Genomic DNA, 15581 nt, shown 5'->3' with positions numbered 1-15581 from the left:
GGCCAGAGGTGGACAGATGGGAAAAATGGGTAAAGGGGGTCAAAAGGTAAAAAACAAAACAAAACAAAAAAACTTTAAATGTCCTTAAAAATAATACCTAGTATTAACCACAGTACAGAAAATTGGGTATGCTGCTCAAGAAAACTAGGCATCTTCAAGCCTTAAAAATTTATAGGGAGGGGCGCCTGGGTGGCTCAGTCAGTTGGTTAAGTGTCTGCCTTCAGCTCAGGTCATGATCTCAGGGTCCTGGGATCAAGCCCCGCGTCGGACTCTCTGCTCAGCAGGGTGTCTGCTTCTCCCGCTCCCTCTGTGCTCTCTCTGTCTCTCTCCCTCTCACTCTCTCTCAGGTAAAAAATAAATAAAATCTTTAAGAAAAAAAATGTATAGGCAATGGTCTAAAAATTCCAATTCCAGGACTTTATCCTAAGTAATTTGCTAGGAGCTATCAAATGTTGTGAGCCAGGAATGTGTGTATAGGTGTGACCCCAAGAACATATCTGTACCAATCCACTAGGTAAAAGAAAAAATTTGCATTTCTGATTATCTACAAGGTTATTCTGGAAGTTTAATGAATTTGTTCTTTTCTGAAATGACCTATGTCCATTTTGTCATTGGGATATTCATCTCTCCTACTGATGTAGCTACTACAGTTCACTGCTGAACGACATGGGGGTTGGGGTGCTGACTATCCCCCATGCAGTAGAAAACCTAAGTAGAATTTTTTTGACTCCCTAAAACCTTAACTATTAATAGCCTACTGTTGACTGGAAGCCTTACTGGTAACATAAACACTCAACACATATTTTTATGGAATGTATATTATATACCGTATTCTTATAATAAACTAGAAAAAGAAAATGTTATGATTTTTAGAAAAATAAGAAATATACATTTACAATACCATATTTATTGAAAAATATCCATATGTAAGTAGAACTGTGCAGTTCAAACGCATATTGTTCAAGGGTCAACTGTGTATTAGGTTACAAATATTTCCCCCAGCTCGTCATGTGCCTTTTTACTTTGGATATATTACTTTACGCTTCTGTTATTTTTTTTTTTTCCCCTTTGTTTTAATGCTTGGAAGGGCCATCCCCATCTAACACCAGGTAAATACTCATTTATATTTCACCAAGAATTTATTTCTTTTAAAAATATTTGACTTTTAATTTATCTAGAATTTCTTCAATAACAGTCCCCACTCCTCAAAAGTCAAAACAATTTTCCCGACAGTTTCTTGATTAATATTGTCCTTCCCTACCAACCAATAATTCCTATAATTATCACATGTTAAGTTCTTACGCACAGGTACACTAGGATCCTTTCCTAGGTTATCTTCTTACACCGATGCCACAGTTTTATTTTTTTAAAGATTTTATTTATTTGACAGAGAGAGTGAGTGCGAGCATAAGCAGAGGGAGCAGGGGAGGAAGAAGCAGGCTCCCCACTGAGCAGGGAGCCTGATGCGGGGCTTGATCCCAAGACCCTGGAATCATGACCAGAGCCAAAGGCAGATGCTTAACCAACTAAGCCACCAGGTGCCCCGATGCCACTGTTTTAATTTGTGTAGTTTCTTAAGGCAACTTTTCTTTTTGCTCCTTCGTTTCCAAAATAATTTGGGTATATAACTGTCAAAAATTCAAGATGCCAAAACACATCAAAAACAAAATCAAAAGGAAAGTATCCATAGATATGAAAGTGAACATACTTGATATGTATGGCACTCAGTAAAAAACCTGATATTCCAATGTCAAATACAAAATGACCAGCATGAGCAGACAACCAATATAAGGCCAATAAATTTGAAAATATATGTAATTAAAGCATGAAAATTAAAACCATGAAATATTTCCCCACTTATTAACAAAAATCTAAAAGATAATCTGTAATGTTGATGAGGGTATGGGAAGACAGCATTTCTCACATTCATTAGTGTAATGCTTAACAAAAAAGGGCGGGAGAATGTCCATGAAATAATCTTTTAAATATGAGAAGAAATATAGCAAAATGTTAATAGTGATATCCATGGTGATACTTGCCAGGTAGCTACAGTTTTTAAAATCCAAGTGGCTTGTATTTAGAAAATGAACTAATTGATTATGTGCCAGATACTTTGCTAAGCATCTGCCTCACATCAAGGAAAGAAAAATTATCAACGCTATTTTACAGCTGTGAAAACCAGGCCACAAAAATCTAGTGATTTAAACTCATGTCTAATTCCAAAGCTCGTGCTCCCTGAACTATAGCATAATGGGATCTACAGGAGGGTCATAACAATGCAATACTTTCTTCTCCTCAAAATGCATTTTAAGCCAGCTGACAGAATATTGGACTAAACCTGGGATTTCTACTGCTGACATAGGATCAACTGACATGGTCAACCAATACACAGGTTAATACAGGCTAAGGTGAATTGTATGATTAAGAATCTATTAATTTAGGGGCGCCTGGGTGGCTCAGTTGGTTAAGCGACTGCCTTCACTCAGGTCATGATCATGGAGTCCCGGGATCGAGTCCCGCATCGGGCTCCCTGCTCAGCGGGGAGTCTGCTTCTCCCTCTGACCCTCCCCCTCTCATGCTCTCTGTCTCCCATTCTCTCTCTCAGATAAATAAAAAATCTTAAAAAAAAAAAAATCTATAATTTAAAAAAAGCTACAACACTGGCCTCACAAGAAACCCAGTTAAGAAAGGTGTTACCACTTTAATTTTCGAGAAAACAAAATTGAAAAAGACCCCATAAGTACAGATAGAATTTGAATCCACATCTGCTCTTTCCATTATACCACACTGCCTTCCAACACATAGAAGACAGCAGCCAGGGAGCCTACTTCAGGTACACAAAGCTACAAACAGTTTAGTGCTCACTTTCCACTGGTGACTAGCTTATTCAGTTTTTTAATCAAGGGAAGTTCAAAAGTAAATTTGACCATTTCAAGACAATTTGCTGTTTTATTGCACTTTGTATATATAAGTGATGACATAGTTTGAAGATCAGGATGGTTGAACTGATTGCCAGGACTTTTTCTGAAATGAAAAAATAGAGCATACTTCTGGATACTTACAGCCTCAGTAGGTGTCTTTTTCAGTTTAGTCCTGTCTACTTTCATGTTTTCGATTTTCTGTTTTATGATCTGAAAAGAAATTTCCCAAAAAAAGTGAGAACTTAAAGTTGCAATCTTAAGTACTATATGCTTGACATAAACAAGACAGAATGAAGAACATGCAAAATGCTTAAAGCAAAAACTCTGGAGTTATGATGCCATGCCAACTAGAGGCACAGCTATGAGGTAGGGAAGAAAAAGGAATCTCTCCAGACAAAATTGGCCCACATCCATATGTTGAGTAAGACTGTAATCAATTTAAGCCAAAATTAAAACACTTTTTTAAAAAACAAACCTCTCAAACTCATAACTGAAAATAAAAGATCACAATGTTTTTAACACACCTCAGGATGGAAAAATTCACCATATCCTTGTAGTTTTCTGGAAAATTTAGCAATTCTACTTCTGGGAATTTATCCAAAGAAAATCATAAGGATGTACACAAATATTTAACCACAAGAATCTATACTGCCTGACCATATGTAATAGTGACAAATTGGAAAGGACCAAATGTCCAAAAAGGATTGGTTTAAAATGAAATATTACACAACTGTTATAAACACTGCACACAATTATATAACAAAAAGATGTTCATGGTGAAATAAAAAGGTTATAAAACAAACAGTATAAACCTATGTCTAAACTGCTTAGAAGGGGTATGCATCAAAATGTTAACTCATTGCTAACCAAAAGGATTATGTATACGCATCTCTGTATCTTTTATTGTTTTAACCAATAAAAATATATTAGTTGTGTTAGAAAAACAAAGGCAACACAACACTTTTATTTTTAAATTAGAAAATGAGGTATAAGACTCCCACTAGAAATGTCCTAAGCACAGAACACAATCATTTTTACTAAGGCCATTTAATTTAGAAGGCACGAAAGTGGGCAACCCACAGTATAAACCTATGTGATCTTTCATGGCAGACAAGGGACAGAAAGAAATAAAGGTTTCTCCCATTACCAACTAGGACACCTGGACAGAAGTAGAGGTGAACTGAAAGCTCTTTACACACCAAGGATTCTCCTACTAATAATGTTATTTGCTATACAGCAGTAACTGAAGGTCAATGTCTCTCCAAGAAGGCTGTCATAGTATAAAGCTGACCAAGCACAAGTATAAAATTCAGGTAGCTTTTGGCTTCAATTTAGTCCAACATACTCAGTACTGTGGAAATAAAGTGTATTTGCCTACATGGTCGGCATCTATTTAACCAATGGACACTTCAGGAAGAACTGGTGAAACATCCAGAGTATATTCTAAAATGCTTTTGTAGAGACAGACAGACACACACACACACAGTTTTCCCTCTACGGTTCACATGTTAGAATATGAAATTCCAGATTACTTTTTAAAAAATTACCTCAGAATATAAAAGAAAATGAACAAAATGACTGCTGCCTACAACTTCCAAATATCTAAAACAAGACCAACAGGATTCTGGCAACAATCTGATCCATGTAGTGGAAATTTAAGTGAGCTACTTGTATTCAGTTTTGGCTTTTTCTCACAAAACTTCTCACACTCATTCCCTAAAACAAGCAGCTATCACACTATTGTGGCTGCAGTCATTTGCTGGGAGGCTTTGAGACTACCTCTACTGAGTAGCAGCCAGCCCCAACACCATACAACCCAAATCACTGAATGCCTTCCTTCCAAAATTAGGAACAAGGTAAGGATGTCCACTCTCACCACTTTATTCAACACAGTGTTGGAAGTTCTAGCCACTGTAGTAAGGTAAGAAAATGAAATAACAGGTATATATATATCAGAAAGGAAAAACAAAACTCCCTATTTGCAGATGGCAAAGGATTAATCTAGTAGAAAATCCACCAATGTACAAAACAACCACTCCCAGAACTAATAAATGATCTCAGTAGAGTTGCAGGATCCAAAATAAACACACAAATCAATCTATTTCTATATGCTGGCAATGGACACATAAACTCCAAACTTTAAAAGTATACCACCACTCACAACTGCTCAAAACAAAACTCTAAAATACTTAGGTGTAAATCTAACAAAGCATGTATAGGACTTGTATGTTGAAAACTACAAAATGTTGATTTAAGAAAAACCAAAGAGCTAAATATATGAAGAGATATACTATGCTCATAGGACTCAACAACACAGTAAAGAAGTCAATTCCCCTCAAATTGACATACAGGTTTAATGCAGAGCCTATCCAAGTCCCAGCAAGATTTTTTTTGTAAATAAACTGAGATTATTCTAAAATGTATATGGGGTGCCTGGGTGGTACAGTCAATTGAGCATCTGACTCTTGGTTTCAGCTCAGGTTGTGATCTTAGGGTTGTGGGATCAAGGCCTGTGTCAGGCTCTGCACTCAGCACAGAGTCTTCTTAAGATTCTCTCTCCCTCTCCCTCTACCCCTCCCACCCCGTGGACTCACCTGCGCACTCTCTCTAAAATTAGTAAGTCTTTAAAATATATATGGAAAGACAAAGGAACTACAACCGCTAAAATAATTTTGAAAAAGAGGAGGAATCACTTTATCCAATTTCATGACATACATATATATCTCCCTACAAGAATTAAGATATATAATATATGTAGTATTGGAGGTGGGAGAGATGCATATATCAGTCAGAATAGACTCAAGAAATAGACTCATACAAATATGCTCGACTGATTTTTTTTTTTTAGAGAGAGAGAGCACGTGGGGGGGGGGAGGGGCGGGGAGAAAGAAGGAATCTTAAGCAGGCTCCATGCCCAGCATGGGGCTCGACACGGGGCTCAATCTCACGACCCTGAGACTGTGACCTGAGCTGAAATCAAGAGTCGGGCGCTTAACCAACTGAGCCACCTAGGCGCCCCTACCCAATTATTTTTGACAAAGTTGAAAAAGCAATTCAAAGGATAGTTTCATCAACAAATGGTGCCAGAGCAAGTAGATACCCATAGGCAAAAGATGAAGTTTGACCTAAGCCTCATTCTTTATATAAAAATTAACTCAAAATGAATCATGTGGTGAGAATGTGGAGAAAAGTGAACCCCTCTGCACTGTTGGTGGGAATGTAAATTGGTGCAGCCAATATGGGAAAACACTATGGAGGTTCCTCAAAATATTAAAAATATGATCCAGCAATTCCATTTCTGGGTATTTAGCAAAAGGAAAACACTAACTTGAAAAGATCTATGTATCCCCATGTTTACTGCATTATTTACAATAGCCAAGACATGGAAGCAATCTAACTGTCCATTGATGGATGAGTGGATACACATACATACACACACACACACAGAGGAGTTATTAGTCAGCCATAAAAAAGAAGGAAATCTTGCCATTGTGACAAATGGCTGGACCTTGAGGGCATTATGCTAAGTGAAATAAGTCAGAGAAAGACAAATACTGTATGGTCTCACTTACATGTAGAGTCTCAAAAAACAAATAAAAAAGTCCCAAAACACTGAACTCACAGATAGAACAGATTGGTAGATGCCGGAGGCAGGGGTGAGTGAAATGGGTGAAGGTGGTCAAAAGGTACAAACTTTTAGTTATAGAGCAAACAGGTTATGGGGATATAATGTGTAGCATGGTGACTATAATTAATATTGTATTATATACTTGATAATTGCTCAGAGTAGATCTTAAAAGTTTTCGTCTTAAGAAAAAATTCTAACTAGACTTACTGTGATCATTTCACAATATATACAATACCAAATCACTATTCTGTACACCTGAAACTATTATAATGTCATGTTATTATCTCTATTTAAAAAATGCAAAGTAAAAAAAAAGGATCAGACTTAAATGTAAAAGTATAAAAGGGAGAAAATATTTGCGACCCATATATAGTATCTAAAATATATAAAGAACCTCACAATTCGACAATAAAAAACCAAACAATCCTCCAAAACAAGAGCAATGATTACCTTGCATTAATAAACAACTCTAACTCTTTTACTGACTTAAGAAAATGTAGATGAGGTCACTGGCAAATCTTCACACATGTGTCGCACTTTAACCACAGCTGTTTTGACTTGGGATTCTGTACCAGTCAAGGGTCTGGGTTGAGAAAATAGACTAAAGCAGAAAAAAGACTTACTGGAAGGATAACAGCTTAGGGAATCAATAGGAAGGCTTATAGATCCACATTCAGAAAATAGGAGGAACCAAGGAAGCTACGCTGCCTTGAACTTCAGCCAAGGACCTCCCACAGCTTAGATGGGGGTGCCTCTACTGCCAACACCAGACTCTAGATGCCTGGAAGGTACTGCTGTGGCAGAATGATTTCTGAACGGTCTCAGGTTATTTGCATCAGCGGCTCTAGACACAAAAAAATCCCAAGTGTGAGCATCTCATCGGTCAAGGGTAGGTCCTAAGCCCAGGCCCCAGCTGTCAAGGTCCGGGGAGAGCAAGTACATTTGGCTTTTTCTGTTTCCAGTGTTTGGGCCCCAAACTTTTCATAAACAGATTCAGATGATAGGCACCCAATTAAATAACCAAGCCAAAACAAATGAACGAACACACACATTCCCCTAACAAGTGCAACGTTAACCTGGTTTCTGTAATTTTGTTACAAGAAACATCTATAGTTTAAAAAAGAATAATACTGTCCATGAGACATCAATTAAGAAAATTCAAGTTTTTTTTGTTCCTAGTTAGTCTCTTTCTAAGCTGGTTTCACAGTGGGAAGGAAAGTATTTTTTGAGCATTCACTACAAGCCAGACAATGAATTGGTGTTTCCTAAAGCATTATAGAGCATTCTGCTCCATAAAGGAAGACAAGGTTCCAGTAATTTGGGAAATGTTCAAAACGGAATGTGTCTTCCTTTAGGATAGTCAAGTGGCTGACTGACATTACTAACAGCTCCAAGAAATCTTGGGTAAAGGAAACTTATTAGGGCACAAAACCATTTTTTTCAAGGGTTTTTTACTAAAAGCCCACAACTTTAAGTATCCCAAAGAACAAACTTTGAGACATGCTGCCCAAGGGGCTTCATATAAGTCTTTCATACAATCCTCACCACTCAAGCCAAGTTTTGTCCCCATTTACAGATAGAAAACTGAGGCTCAGAGAAATTAAGTACCTTATGCCTAGCTAGTAAATGCTGGCACCAAGATCTAAATCCAGGCCTCTTTGGCTGCCACGTCCATGCTTTAACAACATGCTTTTCACTTCATTTACTAGTTTTATTACAATAAAGCCCTGTAGATGAAAATACATGGTTGTGACAGACTCTTTTACACTGTTGGATCCTATGTTCAGAAAATTATTGCAAGAGAGAAAGCTGGGGCAGAAGGTAAGAAGGTGAGATACTGTCAAATCACACTAATGATGGGAACAGTAACCACGGAATGAGTTCTACCTAATGTTTAGAAGTTAAATGGGTGAAAATCCCATTACATAAAAAAGCCTCTAACAAAAAGAAATTAGTTCTAAACAAATTCCTGGAAATGGCCTACTGCCTTTGTTAGGTCAGACCAGAACTCTGAGCACCAAGCAATCTTTACATGTAATGAAGATTTCTTCCTAAACTTAGGTTAAAAAGATCAGCTTTAAGGAAATTAAGTAATTTTATGAACCACCATCCACAGCTATACATTACTTAAATACTTCTATTTAATTAGCCACTTTTTTCCCTTCCTCCTTTCCCCCAAACTTCATTTACCTTTGAGGTTCGAATCTTGGTTTTGTAGGGTTTACATCAAGACAAGTGTGTTCACTTAAAATATATTGAGGGGAAGTTGCTCTTGAAAGGGTAACTCACTCTGTAGTAATCACCTCCAGTTGACCAAATTTAGAATGACTTTCAATACTGAATCAGCTTAAGGGCAGAGGACACCTGTAGTTCCCAAATCTGGCTCAATAGAAGTTGAGTGTAGTGGCAGGTTAGCTTTACAATTCAAAGTATGGTTGAAGGATCAGCAGCACTGACATCACCCGGGAATTATTAAAAATGCAGAATCTCGGGCGCCTGGGTGGCTCAGTTGGTTAAGCCACTGCCTTCAGCTCAGGTCATGATCCTAGAGTCCCGGGATCGAGTCCCACATCGGGCTCCCTGCTCAGCAGGGAGTCTGCTTCTCCCTCTGACCCTCTTCCCTCTCGTGCTCTCATTCTCTTTCTCAAATAAATAAATAAAATCTTTAAAAAAAAATGCAGAATCTCAGGCCTACCAGACCTGAGGAAGCAATCTGTATTTTAATGAGATCTTCAGGTGATTAATATATTTTAAGTTTGAGAAGCACCAGATCAGAATATAGGCTCAAAATCAGGAAACCCAGGTTAGGATCCCTGCTAGATCACCTACTCACTGTATGAGCATGGACAAACCAGCCTCTGTACACTTCTGTTTCCTCAACTGTGAAACAGGGATAACTGATCTCCCCACTTCCACACTTACTTTTATCCAATCCATTTCTCCAGAGAGCAGCAAAAGTAATCTTCTTAAAACGTAAATCAGCTCATGTTACTTCCTTGCTTAAAACCTTTCAACAGTTTTCCTAGAATTATATCCAAACTCTAATCATGACTCACAGGGTCCTGGCATGATTTGGCTGCTGGAACTCTCTCCAATCTCCTCTCTGCACAACTACTTTAGTCTTTCCCTTTAGTTTCTAGAATGCTCTAAGTTCCTTCTGTCCTCTAGACCTTTACAAGTGATATTCCCACTGGAATGCTTCTACCCCACACTCCTATTTCTTCCTATAGCTAGTTCCATTTGAGGAACGACTTTAAGACCCAAAGTGGCTTCCCAAGGAAACTCACCTAAAGCTAGTTTATTTTTCTATTACACTACCCTGCCTGTTTCTCTCATAGCAAATACCAATATAACTAGTTTGATTTTCTACAGTATTAAGCTCTTGGCATCTAGCACAGCATCTACTACATGATAGGTAGGCAAATATTTGCAGAATGGAGTTCATGAGAGAAGTATGAACTGAGAATAAAAATCTGTGATTGTCATAATATAGACAGTATTTGAAGCCATTGGTCTGGAGATGATGACTTACAAACAAAGGAGAGGCCCAGAACTGAGTTCCTACTTGATCTTACATTTAAAGGTAAGGAAAAGGAGAAGAACCCAGAAAAGGAGAGGTTGGTGAGGTAGAAGTAAAACTAGTTCATCATGGTATCATGAAAGACAAAAGATGGCAAGACTGATCAATTGTGTCCAATGTTAAAATGAGGTATGTCCAGAAAAATGTACACTGAAATTGGGAATAGAGATAACCTGACCAACAATAGTTTCAGTGGGGTGGTGGGAAGGGAAGCCAGACTGGAGTGAGTCAGGGAATCAATGGAAAATGAGGCAAGGGGCGCCTGGGTGGCTCAGTTGTTAAGCATCTGCCTTCAGCTCAGGTCATGGTCCCAGGGTCCTGGGATTGAGCCCCGTGTCGGACTCCCTGTTCGGCGGGAAGCCTGCTTCTCCCTCTCCCATTCCCCCTGCTTGTGTTCCCTCTCTCTGTCAAATAAACTTTTTAAAAAATCTTTAAAAAAAAATGAGGCAATACAGATGGCATATGTAAAAAACTCTTCTGAAGATGTTGGCTGTCAATGCAAGCAGAGAATTATGGGGTCACTGAAAGGTAGAGGGGAAGAGGAGATAACAGAAAGAAAATTCCTAAGAAAGCTGAGGGTAGGGGACCCTTTAACCTCTATTTCACCTTAACATAATGAACACTCATGTGGGTTTTGAAAGCACAAATACTAACCAGAATTATGACTGCCCTCTCCCTAATCTCTTAAAACTTGACTGAGTGTCCCTCTTTATGTGCTTATTGTACCCTGTACCTATCACTTCCATGACTACTAATGAGAAAATGTTTGCCACAGGGTGAGGAAGTTTAGAACAAGCATACACACAAACCCCCACAAACCTGGGAAGGGAAAAAATATACATTATCAGTGGTTGCCTCTAGGTGGCAGGATAACACAGTTCTTATTTATGCTTCATGCTTTTCAGGTTCTTCCAAACTTTTTATAATCATACATCCATTTATGAGAATTTTCCTTTTGTAGAATTTTTCTTAAGGTAGAAAAGAGTGGCCCCTAATCCAAACAGTACGCATCAAATTAAGAACGATATCATCTAAACAAATGCCTTGGAGTGGCTGCTGCCTGCTCTTGGAGCTTCTTTTCTATACCTTCTGCTGTTTAATCCTGAAATTTAGCACACAGCACACACTCAGTATTTACTGATTTATTATTGGTAGGTTAAGAAATGCTGCAAACACATCTTGGAGTGTGGATGAATCCAAGTCAGCCTAAAATTCCCACTGAAATCACGGAAAAGCAATTAGGCCGCTTTTAAATAAAAAGGCTTTTAGAGAACACTAAACTCCAACCTGCCACAAAGCAAAAGCCTTTGCCTCTATGAAGTCTCTGAAAGAAAATTCAGGTGAGAACTGCCCAGACCATCCATTATCTCAGGAAGCAGCAAACAATCTTAAAACCCAGCCTGCTACATACACTATTTGATTACAGAGGCACAGAAATCACATTAACGGATTTCTTAAAGGGAACACATTTCCATCCAGCCTTGCTTCTGATTATTTACATTAATATCAACCCAACAAATATTCAGAGAACCCATTTGTCATTATAACAGCTAATATTTACTTACCACCTAATTATGCATTATCTCTAATCCTTTAACAACTTGAAGATGAAGACTGTTTCCAGTTTACTAAGTCCAAGAGTAGCCACATACCCAGTAAGTGGTAAACCTGGACGAAACCAAATTTGCTCCATGATTCTACAACAGTACACAAAATGTCTATATGCACACACAGTCCACCCTGCCACCCTCCTCCTACAGACACCAATATCCTTATCCTTGAGCCATAGTTAAAACATGACCCTGAGGATTGGTGACCTAGATTTTATTGGACTGACAGTAAAATGTAATAATAAAGCAACCAAAAAACAGCCTTTATTCACCCAAGACAAATCTGGAAATTATCTACAGAATTACCTTAATAGAGCCTCCTTCAAAATCTGTAAACACTATACCTCAGGTAAGTGTATATCCTTGCTCTCCTTGCTCTGTCGTATATTCAAAGAAAATCTCTTGCAGGGATACCAAGGAGGAGGAATCTGAAACCTCCAACACTGACTTTGGAGGTAAGAATGATGTCTGAGAACGCATACCCTATATATGCTCTACCTACAGCCCTGGGAAGCTGCAGATCCAGGAGTTACCCCTTAGGTCATTACTTCCAATTATTTAAGAGAGAGAAACTGGCATCAGAAGAATCAGGCAACAAAATAGGGCTCACCAAAGCTGCAGATCAGTTTTGCCAGTAGAAAGGAAAGGGCAACATGCCAAGTAGCTCCTTCTTAGCATTCCGAACAACAAACAAAAACAAACAGCAATGTCTATGTGAAAATTATGCAAATTAAGGAGGAGAGGAAGAGATTCCTTGTCTACACATTTTTAACTGGTGCTCTGGAATAATCCTCATCTACCCTCAAAGACTGATCTGTCTCCCGTCCCCTTCCTTACTTGTGGCTGGATTTGGCGCAAAAGATCAACTGTAACAATGGTTATTCCCTATGTCATCACATCCAATTTCGAAGATGCAAATGCTTTTTCAGTCTTGCCCACCTCTAACAGAAAATGAAGACATCAGCCTTTAAACTAATACTCTAATTATTCAAACTAATGTCAAGAACTTAACCACAGAAAAGCCTACCACTTTCTAATAGGTGAACTTCACCCAGAAGGGCCACAGTCGACATTTAATGAGTTCAGGAAAAACGTATTTGCCAGAAAAATCAACCTACTTAAAAATTATCTTCAAAATAATTTACTTAAAAATTAAATCCAGAGTTCTCAACCCTGGCTGTGCAGTCACCTGACACTTACTTCAAAAACAAAAAATGTCTGGCCATACAAATATCTGACTTAGTAAATATGAGGTGGGAACTTTTTTTTTCAAACTATATAGGTGATATAGCTGCACAGCCAGACTTGAGAGCCACTTTGTTAGGTATTATTAATTATCCTTTGCCTATTTGTGACTCACTGAGGAATCTTCTTTAAAAGAATGGGGGATAGGAGTGCCTGGGTGGCTCAGTCGGTTAAGTAGCTGCCTTCGGCTCAGGTCATGATCCCAGGGTCCTGGGATCGAGCCCCCTTGCTCGGCGGGGGGCCTGCTTCTCCCTCTCCCTGCCGCCTCCCCTGCTTGTGCACTCTCTCTCTCTGTCAAATAAATAAATAAATAATAAATAAATAAAACCTTAAAAAAAAAAAAAAAGAACGGGGGATAGAATGGGGTATAAAGCAAGAATAGCCATGTGCTGATAACTGTTGAAGCTGGGTAACAGGTACACTGGGGTCATTATACTATTCTCTAACTTTTGTGTATGTTTGAAAATCTCAGAAATTAAAATATTTTAAATTAAGACTTTATCCTGCCAGATCCCTCCATTCCATCCTTCACATTACTACCAGAACAATCTCCCTCAAACTCAAAATCTACCTACATCATCAAGTGCAAACTCCTTACCTAACCCAGAATCCAAGACCTCTAGGACCTGGTACCTGCTCACCTCTCATACCAGGGCCACAGCATTACGTAATATTCCCCTTGGCTCCCCACATACTTTAACCCCGTGAGGCTTTTTACAGTTCCCCTAACATTCAAGACTTTGACTACCTTGACTCAGATTGCGCCTTCTGCTAAAATGGCTGATCTCTGCATATCCCCTAGAGCTCAGCTTAAATGTCACCTCAATGAGGCCTTTTCAGATACCCTCTCCCTCAGAGAAAAATCGATCACTCCCTCCTTTGTGCCCCCCACTGTGTCCCGCATATACTCTCAATCAACTCACCTATTTACACGTCAATCTCAACACTAGGGTGAATTCTGCATGAGTGGGACTGTGTCTATTTATCTTTGCATTCCTGTCATCAGCATAGGAACTGTCACTTAGTAGATTAATGAATGAATGAATGACTATCCAGTAAACGTTTAAGGAAGCTTAAAAATCCAAGTCACAGACTCTTGGTGAAATTTTCAACTGAGAAAACCAATTTATAAAATTCACCCAATTTGCATTTTTCTGTTCAACATATAGGTATGAACACACTATATGCAGGGCATTGCAAAGGGTGCTATGAGATAGCCAAGTATTCAGAAACATAAATCAGAGGAAAAAGGAAAACTAGAAGCAATGATAGTATAAAAACAATGCAAAGTCAGTATACAAAACACAATCAAATTATAGCACACAATCAAATTACAACTTCCTAGTGGCCTAAGCAAAGCTGGAAACGCAATTACAAGAGATCAACAGAATACATAAAATAAATCCTTATATAACACCAACCATAATCCTCTTTTTAAAAAAAATTTGGACTTTTAGAGATTCGAGTTGCATAAAACAGAGTACAGTTTTAGCAAAAGTGAAACAATTAGCCCAGTTTCATTTTTTGGGCAGAGTGCTTTAGTCTAGAAAAATACATATACAGCAATTTGGACATTCTTTTAAGAAATGTGAAGAAATCTTTATAGATTTCTTGTCCTATACTGAGGGATGTCCATAAAAATTTTTAAGTTGTATGGAAAATTTCTGCATATGTTGGAATTTTTCTGAGACAGGTGATAGCTTTCACTGGCTTCTTAAAGCGATCCATGACCTGCAACAGTAGGAACCATCACCCCACAGAAAGATCTCCAAGACTTAGTACTTAGTGACTACGATGTTTTCACTTTCACTTATGAAACACAGGCATATGGCATTTCCCCTAAAGCCACATGACAGGCTACTGTCAGATACACTACAGACAGTACAGGAAACCAAAGAAACAGAATCCCAACCCTTGTGCATTATTCAGCTCCAATTGTCTCATATCCCTGGGTTTAAAAAGAAATATGCAGCATCTCTCAAGATTAAACCTCCTCTGTATAAGAGGGAATTCTGTATTCCTGGGTAAAATCCTCTAGTCATGTATCCTGAAGAAAGGTAGAAAAGGCCCAAACCTTCTATCAAAAGCTTAGATTAAGTATATTTCTAAATAAAAGCTAGGTTTTAATACCTTAAAATATTCTGACAAAAGATATATCTGTATGGGGAGAGGGTGAGAGTCCTTAGTAATGTATTTACTTGCTACCGTATATTGTGGATTATTTAAGTTTAAAGGTAGAGATTGAGGAATACAACTTGAAGAAAATCAAAATGAAGTAGAGGACAAAAGCATAGTGGAAAGGCCTGGGAGTTGGACAGAAATGGGCTTAAATTCCATTTATTAGCTGTATGATCTTAGACAAGTTACTATGCCTCGCTGAGTCAGTAACCTCTGTAAAATAAATAACACAGTCCATCTCAAGGCAATGAGTAAGCCATATTATTATTTGTTCTATTTCTTTTAGCTCCAGATTAATCTAAGGGCAGTCTCACACACACACACACACACACACACACACACACACACACACACACACACACACACACACACACACACACACACACACACACACACAGCCCCCCCAAAAGCAAACAAGA

General features: G+C 38.3%; 1 protein-coding gene across 1 annotated transcript in view; it reads right to left on the bottom strand.

The window, feature by feature from the left end:
- HUWE1 (HECT, UBA and WWE domain containing E3 ubiquitin protein ligase 1) overlaps positions 1-15581 on the bottom strand; it is a 157473-nt gene that overhangs the window by 129199 nt on the left and 12693 nt on the right. The window contains exon 2 of the mRNA XM_044911725.1: positions 3063-3131. Within this exon, the coding sequence (XP_044767660.1) occupies positions 3063-3107 (45 nt within the window). The 5' untranslated portion in view covers positions 3108-3131. The remainder of the gene's footprint in view (positions 1-3062; positions 3132-15581) is intronic.

This window comes from Neomonachus schauinslandi, chromosome X, assembly GCF_002201575.2.
Source record: "Neomonachus schauinslandi chromosome X, ASM220157v2, whole genome shotgun sequence".
Classification (NCBI taxonomy): domain Eukaryota; kingdom Metazoa; phylum Chordata; class Mammalia; order Carnivora; family Phocidae; genus Neomonachus; species Neomonachus schauinslandi.
Note: the sequence above shows the minus strand (reverse complement) of the source record. Positions and strands in the feature narration are given on the sequence as shown.